The sequence below is a fragment of the Lissotriton vulgaris genome, chromosome 5 (genome assembly GCF_964263255.1).
Source record: "Lissotriton vulgaris chromosome 5, aLisVul1.2, whole genome shotgun sequence".
NCBI lineage: Eukaryota > Metazoa > Chordata > Amphibia > Caudata > Salamandridae > Lissotriton > Lissotriton vulgaris.
The window spans coordinates 1,775,204,527-1,775,217,090 of record NC_141693.1 but is presented as its reverse complement, the minus strand read 5'-3'; the positions used below and the strand labels follow the sequence as shown (position 1 = coordinate 1,775,217,090).

The following is a 12,564-nucleotide window of genomic DNA, read 5'->3' as shown; positions in this document are numbered from 1 at the left end:
GGGAAATGAAGCACCATAGAGCCATACAGCAGACGCGTTTCGTCCCATACAAAGGGTACTTCTTCAGGGCTGTTAAGTGTAAACAATTAAAAGGACAAATATGAAAAACGACATATAAAAACACATGTATGTATGGTGCTTAATTTCCCTTGAATTGAAATAAAGAAATGAAAACGAGGAACCACACTATTTGGGATTTATTGAAACTTGTGAACTGAATGTTTAAAAATTGTGGTGCACCTGTGCTGTTGTAATTTACTTGAATTATGTTGTGTTAGTAACATACCAGAATGGTACTCGGGTGCCACCTGAGCAACACTGAATGACCTGAGGTGGGAAGAGGAGGCTGGGGTGTACTTGCATGAAAAAATTACTTTCCCTGATTGCTTGAAAATTGTTCTCAGAAAATGACTGCATATTCTTTAGAGTGATGTGGGAGAGATCTCTTAACAAGTGCTCTGTTCTGCTCTACCTGCTCACAGCTACCTGAAGAGGTTCAAAGAGATGAAGCTGAAAGTGCTGCAGCGCTGGAGCCGGCAAATCCTGAAGGGCCTGCACTTCCTGCACACTCGCTGTCCACCCATCATCCACCGGGACCTCAAGTGCGACAACATCTTCATCACAGGGCCCACCGGCTTTGTGAAGATCGGGGACCTTGGACTGGCCACCCTGAAGAGCGCGTCTTTCGCCAAAAGTGTTATAGGTATCACTTATGGAGCTCTACTACTGTATAATTATTGGCTTTGCTCGCTATGGGGGTGTGAGTGGCACTGGGTTCAATCTCATCGGCTACAATTTAAATTGAGGAAAACTCATAGAGTAGCATATGCATCAAGATAACGCCACGTAGAATCAGTAGAACAAATTATCAAAAACAGACCAAGTGGGAGTGCCCACCTGTTAGAATGTAGTTGTATCAGTGGTAGGAGTAGGAGTTGTAGTAATTGTAGTTCTGGTACCAGTACTAGCGGTATCAGTAATGGTATGAGTAGGTGCAATTGTTCTTGCAGCACTAGATGTACCACCCTTAGAAATGCAGGAATTAGTATTCATTTCAGCACTACTTCTAGTGGTAAACATATTCCTACTAGTAGTTGCAGTACTACTAAGAGAGGAAAGGTTTTCCTGATACGTGTAGTAGGAATAGTAATAGAAGGAATGGAAGCAGTCACAATATTAGTTCCAGTCATTCTGTCCCTATCGGTAGTATCATTAGTACTTGTTGCAGTATGTCTAGTAGTAAGATCCAGAGTAAGGGTTCAAGTAGTAGAACGAAAATAGTTATAAAAGTAGTATCAGTATAAGTACTAGGTGTAGTAGTTGGTATCCTGGTGCTTGTAGTAGTACAAATACTAGTACTGGTACTAATGGGAGTAGGTAGGTTATGTATATAGACCTATTAGCAGCAGTAATGCTAGCAATAGTTGTAGAGGTGCAATTATTTGTAGAAGTGATGGAGGACTACATTAAGGTGAGAAACACGTTTTATGTTTCATTTGTTACTCTGTAAAAACCTTTGAGAATTAGTGGCACAAAAATATTCTGATCAAATGAATTAATGAATACATTGAGGCGCATTCACAGTTATATAATGGTAATCCCTTCAGAGGGCTTCCACATAGAAGTCAAAGTGAACACATTAGGTTCATTTGTTTTCTGAGTGCTAGATCATTGCCTTTGTTGTTGATGTTCGTGGATCCCTCCTTCCGTAGCCGACGTCCCGGGAGTGCGGACCACCTGCCTCCTCCCAAGCTACCATGAATGTATAGGACTTGGAGAAGGTTTTATAGGATGAGTGCAGGCGGTGTCACGGATATGCCAAAGGTGATGATGGAGTAGCAGATAGTTAACCGGTGTTACTGAGATTAACACCCAGGGTTTCTTCTCAGCTACTAATCTTGCTTGATGGCGTACTTGAAGATGGGAACTGTGGTGTTTTGTCAGGCTGAGGTTGGAGTAGCAAGGTCTGGAGCTGATGCTGCCTCTTCCTACTGGTGCATGGTCTTGGGGAAGGGTGAGGGGATTGAACAATTGAATGCTATGCGTAATATTAGGGGAAGGAAGCAGCGGGAGGCCGACCTCAGAGATGATCTTGGTATCGAGAGTCGTTTACGTTTATGACTTTGATGCTGCGGATGTTTGGCAGATCAACCATGTATGGTGAGACCTGAGCTGAAGAAATGTTGATGTGTTTCACATGTTCTGTTTTACTTCTCTGAACTTCACAAAAATCTTTGTTATGCAACAAAGAGACAGAGTAGGTTGTCGTCGGCCATGATCCTCACATTTATGATATATTCAAGACAAGCAGCGACAGAGAAGGTCTTTGCAATCTTCTCCACGAAACTTGACTGAGATCAGAGTCGAAGGGACAGAGTTTGAGTCATTCAGAATCTCCGTACATTAAGGAAACAAACCAAGGAAGGAGCAGCAGCTGATGGGCGATGGTGTAGGAGTTCATGCTCAGTCTTGTTGAAAGTCATTCTGAGATCTAGACAGGGGACATGGCTTAAGGGTCTGGATAGTTCTAAATCAAAATAAATTAATAACAACTAGTAAGAACCTAGGGCCCGATTAGGATGGCGGTGGGACCGCCACCAACAGCCCATCGGTGGTGGTCCCACTGCCATCGGACCCATCACATCCGCCCGCCATATATCAATGGCGGGCCAATGTGTGGCAGTCGGAAAGACTGACCGCCACGCATCCGAAGGGTTCCTTGCGCCCGCATGTGCTGTGGAGAGGGTTGTGGTCCCTACAATGGTGGTGGTGCCAACCAGGCACTGCTGTAGGGATTACGATGTCCCTTTCCGCCCGCCTGTTCATGGCAGTTAGTACACCATGAACAGGCAGGTGGGAATGGACTTTGGGGGACCGTATCCCATTTTTGCATTGCTGCGGGTTCCACAGCCAGCAGCACCCACAACAATGCAAAATATAGGCATTGCGACCGCTGTGGTGGCGGTCGCATCATAGCAGCCTGTTGGGCAGACCCTTCTACGATAGGATCCCGTCCTCCAGGACCGACTTTGGAGAACCCTGGTCTAGACGGTGCTACATAGAAAACAAATTAAAAAAAAATAAACTAGTAAAAGTCTAGATGCTACTATGTAAAAACAACAAAAACTTATAACGGTCTGCATGTTATGTTATGTGAGTTTATAACGAGCGCGGGTACTCATGAGTGTCCCGGCGCAGTGCCAAGCGGGGTATGTGCAGTGGGCTTCAGGTAAATAGATGTGTTTTCAGTTTCCTCTTGAACGCAGCTGGATCCTGGATGGTGCGCAGGGCAAAAGGAAGAGCATTCCAAGCAACCGCCGCTTTCACTGCAAATGAGCTGCCCCCTAACCTCTGAGGCTTAAAACGAGGGACCTGAGCAGAACATAAGAACAAAGAACGCAGGGAGCGCGCAGGAACATAGAAGGAGAGACGCCTCTGCAAATAGAGAGGATCACAACCATGGAGAGCACAGAAGGCCAGATCCAAAAGTTTAAATTGAACTCCACCATGGGGAGCCGGTGGAGAGAGCGCAGCTGTTGACGGACACAGTCCCTAGCCGCAGGCCCAATAAGAGTCTGGCTGCCCTATTTTGAACCACCTGTAACTTTTTAAGCAGGTAGCCCGGGATACCAGCATAAAGGGCATTGGCATAGTCCAGCCGTGACAGAATCAGCACACAGGTGACCGTTTTCCTCGTCGCCTGAGGCAAGAGAGGAAAGAATCTTCTGAGAGTTTTAAGCAGACCATAACAACAGCCAGCCAGCTTCTTGATGTGTGTCGAGAAGGAGAGACATTCGTCAAACAAAACCCCCAGATATGTAACTGGCTTCCCTGACGAGGTAGGTAGTGGAAACTCAGGTGGCCAGAGCTGCTCTCTAAACCAAATAGCAGACTCTCTGCCTTTTCTTCATTACACTTAAGCTGTGCTTCCGCCAGCCATTTAAAGATAGATGATAGGCATTGTTGAACCAATAGTACAGCGTCCGCATCTTTGTGTCAGGTAAAAAGCAGCATGGTGACGTCAGCGTAAGCCATCACCTTGGCCCTCAGCTCCTCCGCCAAGTATATCAGAGGAGTAAAGTAGATATTAAAAAGAAGGGGGCTAAGGGAGGATGCATAGTGCTGTATCAAATTTAAAAAAAATTAACCTAGTAACTGTTTAGATTGTACTGTTATACAAAAATAAATAAATAATAAAAATCCAAGAACGGTCTAGTTGGCGCTTTTTAACACCAAACGAATTCATAAGTGAATAAATCCACTCCTGAATGTGGCTGGGCGCCATTCGTCTGAGGTCCTTGCACCCATCATGGAAGGACTGGTTCACGTGAGATTTTCCCACACAGGTGGTGGAATCGCCCCCCTTGTTCGAGAATTCTTGTCTGCCAGTGTGCAGTTGAATGTGGACTAGCGCCACAAAGGTGTTGTAAGACAACACCTCACCGCTGTATAAAATACCACACACGAACCAATCTTGCTATGAGATTGTTATCCGCTTGGCATAATCACTGCCCTGTGTTAGTAATGCTGACGGCGTCCTACGCACGTCTGGCTCTGTTGTTTGGTACCTGTCTGCAGGATGCGCAGCCATTATCTGGCAGTCTGTAACTAAGTGAGCCAGACACGTGGGCAGCAGCCGGGAGAAGCCAGGCTCGCAGACGGCCAGACACGGGGAAAGGCGGACGGTCAAGCCAGCTTCTTTTAACTTGTGACCTGGAACCACGCTCTAATTGCTGTATTTTTCCACCACCATTGAGTTGCTTTCATGTTCTTTTTTTATATTTTGCTTGTTTATGATTTTAAAAACTAGAAGTGAGTTAGTAGCCTCTTCACAGAGCCACACAGTGACGAGGCAAAATGACATGGTGGGCTGGAACCTCTTGCATAGAAGGGGATTGATTCCAGCTCAGGTGTGCATACCAACATGCAAAAAAATATTCTTAAACTGGCAGTTCTGCAGCCCCCGATGATTCCTCGGCGGTGGAACCAACTTCAAGAAACACGGTGATCCAGTCTGTGCATTCACAGTGATCTTCTGGGATCCCTGATCCTTAAGTTGGAGCCCACGGGGCGTGCCAGGTTTTTAGGGTGTGCGAGTGTGCCCGTGTTCAGGATCCTTATCCATAATTCAGTGGGAGGTCTCTAAAGCCTTGTCATTGATGAAAGCCAAGGGTTGCATTTTTTAAACAAATTGTATTAGCTTCAAATATAATTCCAATCAAATCCGCTGCTATACATGTACATCAAACTTTCAGAAAACAAATGTTTACAAACTTGCATTGAAAATGAAACTGAAGTAGGTGAGCAAAACAGAACATACAACTACCTATAAAATATGAAGTATTAATTATATAATATCTAAAGGTCGTTGAATAAACATATCTGTAAAACATTTGATGCTAGTCTCAAACAGAGCTCATCAGCATGGCTCGAGGCACTGAGGGAGTGCAGTTTCATACCTGGAAGCAAAGCAATGGCACGCACTTCCTTTGCACCTTCGTTACACTACCATTGATCTCATTTCATAGAAACATCTACAAACTTGGCTATTTTCTTCATCCATTTAATCTACATGTGTTCTACTCCTGTCTGTTACGCTTCCCTGTAGCCCCGCGACTCCTTTCGAGGTCGCTGTGCGCTTGACAATTTTATTCATTCATTCATTTGGCTAAAAACAGCCCACAGGTTAATTCCATTTTATACACCATTTTAATTTACTGACTTTACATCAGGAGTGTCCAGCGTTGGTCCAGAAGGCTCAGATCCATGTTAGATATGCAGGATTACCACCATATAAACCATTACTAGTTAGACTTATTTTATGTAAATTTACCCCATACAGATATCTTTTACATCTGGCATGAGTCGCTTCCTTGTAGACCGTCAGCTGCTGCTGTCCGAACATGGTCCTCACCCTCACCCTTGCTTATGTAGGTCTATTTATGATAGCCCTTGTACAGCTCTTCTACTACTTCTGTCTCCAAAGCCCTCCTACAAAATCTTAGTGTTGAGTTTTTTAGTGCTAAGAGTGTGCATCAGTTGCAACACGGATACAAATAGACCTATTGCTAAAAACAAACATAGATTGGGTTTAGGTTCTGCCTTTTTCAACTACCCGCTTTGTTTGAACCAATCAGTCAGTCAATCAGGGGTTTGTTAAAGCGCGACTACTCACACGTAAGGGTCTCAAGGCGCTTTGGGTTGGGGGGGGATGCAGGTTTCATTCCATCAAGGAGGGGGTCTGTTGAAGAGCCAGGTTTTGAGGTTTCTTGCGATGTTGTCTGTCTGAGGTGGAGCGGAAGGTATTTCCATGCTTTGGCCGCGAGGAAGGAGAAGGAGCGGCCTCCCGATCTGGTCTTTCTGGTTGCGGGGGACCACGGCATAGGAGAGCTGGGATGATCGTAGGGTCCTTTGGGGTGCGTGGAATTTGAGTCGGCTGTTCAGGTATGCTAGTCCGGTGCCGTGGAGGGCCTTGTTTGCATAGGTGAGTAAGGTGATTCTCGCCTCGACTGGGGGCCAGTGGAGTGTGCGTAGGTGCTGGGAGATGTGGCAGTGTTTTGGCAGGTTGAGGACCAGTCTTGCGGTAGCGTTCTGGATGTTCTGTAGCTTGTGGGGGAGGTTTTTGTTTATTCTGGCATAGAGTGCGTTGCCGTAGTCGAGTCTGCTGGTGACCAGGGCGTGAGTGCCGGTCTTTTGGTGTTCGAGGGGGATCCATTTGAAGGTCTTACGAAGGAGGCAGAGGGTGTGGTAGCAGGAAGACGAGACGGAGTTGATCTGGCGGTCCATTTTAAGTTCGGAGTCCAGGATGATTCCCAGGTTGTGTGCGTGGTCAGTGGGGGTTGGCGGGTTTCCGAGGGTGGGGGGCCACCAGGTGTCGCTCCAGGCATGGGTATTTGGGCCCATGATGAGTACTTCTGTTTTTTTGGTGTTTAGTTGTAGGCAGCTGTTTTTCATCCATTTGGCGATGGCTTCCATGCCTTCTCTAAAGTTGTGTCTGACGGTGTTGTGTTGGTTGGATAGCGAGAGGATGAGTTGGGTGTCGTCTACGTACGATACAATGTTGAGTCAGTAGGTTCTGACGATGGGGGCGAGCGCAGCCATGTAGAGGTTGAAGAGCGTCGGGCTGAGGGAGGAGCCCTGGGGGACTTCGCAGGTGGTAGGTGTAGGGTAGAGTAAAGGGGGGAGTCTGACCCACAGCGTTCTGCCAGAGAGGTAGGAGCGGTTCCAGTCTAGGGCCTTGTCCTGGATTCATGCATCGTAGAATCTGCGTATTAGAGTGCGGTGAGAGACTGTGTCGAACGCCGCTGAGAGGTCGAGGAGGATGAGGGCTACTGTTTCACCTTTGTCCAGTATGGTGCGGATGTCGTCTGTTGCTGCGAGGAGGGCAGTTTCTTTACTGTGTTTTTTTTTCTGAAGCCAGATTGGGAGGCGTCGAGGATGTTGTGTTCTTCGATGAATGTGGGGAGCTGGCTGTTGATGGCTTTCTCAATGACTTTCGCTGGGAACGGGAGCAGGGAGATGGGTCTATAGTTTTTGAGGTTGGTGGGGTCCTGCCTCTTTCTTGGATTCTTCTTATATTGTTCAAACGTTTGTGAAGTTTGAACTGACCCTAACAGTAGTGCTTAATTTGAGCTGGTGGTTTCCGGTTCTCAGCACTGTCACTTTTTGGTGAGCACAGCACTTACAACAGCCTCCCGCATGGTGGCGCTGCTTGTATAATTTGGAGACGAGCACAACTACAGTTGTTTATTAGTTCAGTATACATTAAAAACAACTAATACATGGCAACTAAGCCGTTCTTATAGCTTTGGGTGCCTGGAATAGTCTGAATTGTAACACCTGTAGGAGTGTGGTGGTGAATATTTGTGTTGTTACTGGCACTGACTGCACTGGAGGGGCCAACAGGTGGTGCAAACAGCAGTGGCCTCCTGATGAGGGCTCTGGCACCCATATATTTTTTTTCACAAATTAAGAACTGCCTAACAGTTGTGTCCTGATTTCTCATTTCCAGGAACGCCTGAGTTCATGGCCCCGGAGATGTACGAGGAGAAGTATGACGAGGCGGTGGATGTGTACGCCTTTGGGATGTGCATGCTGGAAATGGCCACCTCCGAGTATCCGTACTCCGAGTGTCAGAACGCAGCTCAGATCTACCGCAAAGTCACCTCTGTGAGTAATGAACCTTCAGGGGCAGTTTCAAGATTGGGTTTGACCTTTCTAGACACATCCTTTTTTTAACCCTATACTGCCCCCCCACCCCCCAACACATTGCTTGTATTTAGTTTTAGTTTTGTCTCACCTTAGCACTATATTGTAAAATTCTTGCTTATTTTGGGTGGGACAGTATCATTTCCCCAGTCTTTTAGGTACCTCTCTCTTCTGGGATAAAAAATGGGAGTTCTCAGAATGTCTTCCTTCATGCTAATGTAATGTACTTAACACCTTGTGTGCTGCCCCGATTTCCCCCCCGGTGCTGGACATTCCATAACTGGGTGTGGTCGTGACGGAACCATTCCGTCATCAGCACAGCTCAACCGTGACTGATGACAGAATGGTTCCGTCACAAGCATCGAAGGGGTTAAATGTAGAAGGCAACGGAAAGCATATCCAGCCTAAGCCAACTAGAGATTTCTTACTTCGGAGTATGACTTTTTGGAACTAAAAAGAATATGTGGCACTTACAGGACAAAAAATAAGATTTTATTTTTCCTTATCAGGCTCTCGACCTCGGACCTGGAGGAACTGGGTTTGAGTCTCGGTAACGACGCCAAACTTCCTGTGATTCTGGGCAAATCACTTAATCTCCCCGTGCCTAACAAAATGAATGTGTGTCCTAATGTAACGTAATTGGTGCTATGTAAAGCGCTCTGATACCCGATTCGGTTTGGGTCTAGTTTGCGCTATATAAAACTCTTAAAAAAAAAAAAGACATAGCAGAAGTTCAGTGAACTAAGGGGCTAACTTATTAATTTTGAAAACCAGCAATGGAGCTGCTTTTGCTGCTCACTTTTATATTTTGGTTCATAAGTAGGGGCACCTGCTCCAGGAAGTAGCCATCCTCTTTTTCTAAGCAGGAAGTGATCGCCATTTTATTGATAGCCATCTTGGTTTGCTAGTCTGGAAGTGACATTCACTTCAATGAGCGTCCTTTTTTGCTAACTTCAAAATGAGAGACACACCAGGGGTAGCCATATTATTTTGCGAACCAGAAAATGGCATCTGGGGGTGGGCCTTGTAAGAATTTTACTGGCTGCTCCACATGCTCTATTCCCTGGTTCTCCGAAGTCGGTCCTGGAGGGCCGGATCCATGCCAGATTTTTTAGCATATCCGTATTTAGATAAATGTAGTTATTTTAAAAATCCGGCATTGATCTGGCCCTCCAGAACCCTGCTCTCGCCCAATGCTACAAAAAAACTTTACTGTGACCCCTGCTGCAGAGAAACATACTGCACCTTCCTTATCTCTACACATGCAATGCCCTGACTGTGCTGTAGGTGCCGCTGTTGCTTGTACGTTCCTCTGCGCCATCTTCCCTGGTTCGCTGCAGGCCCCACTGGACCAGTCCCACAAGCTCCAGCATGGAGGAAAGCTTAACTGGATGTCACAGCCTTTCTCCGAAACGTCACTAAGAGGCTGGGCACACTGACAAAAACATGGTTACACCCCTTCAAGAGGATTTTAGTAAAGAGGGGTTGAGCTTCCAAGTCTAACTGATGTACTAGATAATATATAGATATTTTTATTACAATGTGATAATATTTTGATATCTTTGCTCACAATGTGAAAATATGCATTCCGAATCAGTCCATTTGATCTATGCAAGATATATGCGAGGAGCTCCCACAGTGCTCTGATTTTATCAGTCCTTAATCGGGACACAGGATGTACACGTTGCTCCCTGTGCCTGGAGAGCAGAAATAGCGAGACTGATAACAGAATAGCTAGGTGACCCTGAGGAGAAGTTCTATGACTGGCAATGACAGCGACGAAGGACAATCCCGAGACTCAGGGCCGCGCTCTGGAAGATCCCCCACGTGCACGCAGTATGATCACAGATAGCTGGTGTTTTTAGTCCTTCATGACTGGAAACTCCTTGTGTCGAAACTGAGTCGGAAGTCAGACCACGCAGGTGGCAGCTGCCAGTGTTCAAAATCTGTCTAATCAGAGCCGAACGTATATTTCATTGACAGAGCAGGATAAAGACAGCTGCTTCAGACACAGAAACGGGTGCAGCTGCGACAGGGAACACTTCTGTCCACCCCAAAGACAACTCGCCCGCATTCACAAATCAGGATTCGAGAGCTGTCACATAGCACTGTTTTGGTAGCAGACAACGACTCAATTGTGAGTACATTTGTGACACGGAGTGCATTTGAATTTTGAAAATCCATTCGGCCAGTAATATGGTGTAAAACCGGATATATTTTAAAGGCATGTTTACAGAGGTTGTGAGTGTTATCAAATAAAGGCATATTGTTCGTATGGTACCAGGTGCAGGGCCCATACTGGCCTTCCGGACCAGCCTCTAGCATTTGCCAGTTGCAAGAGAGGCCAATCCTTGCCTACAGAGCATGGCACAGGTATGCCAGTGATTGTGAACCATGGCACCGCTCCCAACCTTGTCAGTTTCACATGGGCTGCAGGTAAGTTACACGCAAACTGTCAAGCGTTGATTGAACTGCATGGGGTAACCCAAGGCGTTTCTGCAGATGCGTGGCGGTGTGGGACTCGGGGATAAGATAAGCCTTTGCATGCCCGCTGTCCACATGGTAAGATCTAGCATCGAATTTGAGGCCCCAAAAAATATAGCTCACTCAAGACCCAAGACATAAAGCAGAATTTCGTGAAAATATGGTGAGAAAAGAGGGCGATAAATCAGCTCACTTGGAGGCCTTCATTTTAATTTAGTTTTATCTATAAAAAAAAATCTTGAAGCCCAGGCCACACCTAGGACTGGATCTCCGGCTATGTCACAGAATCATTGTTTGATCCCAGGCGCATCAGTATATATTACATTTCCAGGCTGCTATTGGCTCTTACCTTGTTTTATGAGTGTGAGCATAGTCTGCAGAGTCTTTGGCGAACTCTCTTGGCCATGGAGGAAGTGGACCATGGGCAAAGTCATGTGGGATACATACGTTTTGGGGGGCTGTCTTAAAATTCAAACGTGTTTAAAAAAATATATAGAATTGAGTCCCAGCACAAAAAGCTTGCGACAGGACAACTTTCATACTAAATGGGTCGGACTAAGGGAATGAGTTAACGCGTATCTAGTTAGTCGGTCTTTTGCAGACTTTTCCTTCCATATTGCCAAGGGGACCATTGTCAGATCTTTAAACGCAACCGTCTTCTTTAATGGAAGCTATGGTGACCTGTCAGATCCGTCATCTGCTGCATAATCTGCAGATAATAACAAAAAAAATTGCTTCTACCTCAAATGGATCAAAAGTTACTAGAAACACTGCAAACGCGTTGCCACATAGAGGCAGGTCCTTAACAAATGTTTACGGTCAGCTTTCAGTTGATGTATGCTGTATTTAGTAGTTCAGCTGATACTAATGTGGTGACACCTTTGACCAGACTTTTTAACATCTGTAAAAAAGAAACAATAATATAGTAATACTGCCCCAAAATGTGCTACATTATACCACCTAATTTACCTTTTCTTGCAGCATAATGTACTCAACTTTGCTGCATAATCCGGTTCTCCCCTGATGCATAATCCAAGTGGCTGAAGTCAATCATTTTGCTATAAAGCTTAATTCGGAATGTGTAGCAGTTTGTAAACTAATGTTTGGGGATAACTATAAAGTGTATGTTTATATCCAAGATAGGTTGCTAATAAATAGGCAATACTATAGGATAATATCCCCGGTCTGTATTTGCCTCTGAAATGTCTCTGTAAGTAATGAACCAAGTAAGATTTCAATAATATCACTAGCAATATCAAACACCTGGCCAATTGAAGCAAATCTGTGCCTTGAGCAGTCCTAATGTGTAATAGCTATTAACTAGAACTATTTCCTCTCCGGGGAACTCTTGTATCCAAATGCGAAGGAGCCTTTGCTAATCTACATTGCTAGACATGAAGCAAGGAAGAGGCTCACAGACAAGCCCGTGTAATTAGATTTGTGAGACAACACAGTTCAGTTAAATTAAATATGAACGCGGTCTGCATGAAATATGTATTATTAGCAAAACAAAGCGAACGTCAAGCAAGTGCAACAGTCTGCAAAGCAATGTGCGTAGCCTAGCTTCCTAGATATCTTGGGGTGTGCATGCATTTTCTGGGGAGATGGAGCACAGTCTGTCAGACAAGGATGGGGTATTGGATGTCTTACTCTTAGCTCCTGCCAGTGGTGTCCTTAAGCACCATGAATGGTTCTGAAGCTGTCCAGAGTGCTGAAAGTTTTTAGGTTTTGCCTGGCGAAAAGATGCGCTCTGCGCATCTTTTTCGCGCAGGCGAAAACCTATTGAGATATATACTGGAGACAGGAACGGCCTCCGTCTTTCATTGGCTAGCTCCATAAATGGAGGCTAGCCATTGGAAGACGGGCCTGTCC

The 12,564-nt window shown here is 45.6% G+C and overlaps 1 protein-coding gene across 1 annotated transcript in view; it reads left to right on the top strand.

Moving 5' to 3' along the window:
- Nucleotides 1-12,564, top strand: part of WNK4 (WNK lysine deficient protein kinase 4) — a 416,457-nt gene that overhangs the window by 227,172 nt on the left and 176,721 nt on the right. Inside the window, exons 3-4 of the mRNA XM_086924092.1 lie at nucleotides 483-703; nucleotides 8,012-8,169. Coding sequence (XP_086780218.1) covers nucleotides 483-703; nucleotides 8,012-8,169 — 379 coding nt within the window. The remainder of the gene's footprint in view (nucleotides 1-482; nucleotides 704-8,011; nucleotides 8,170-12,564) is intronic.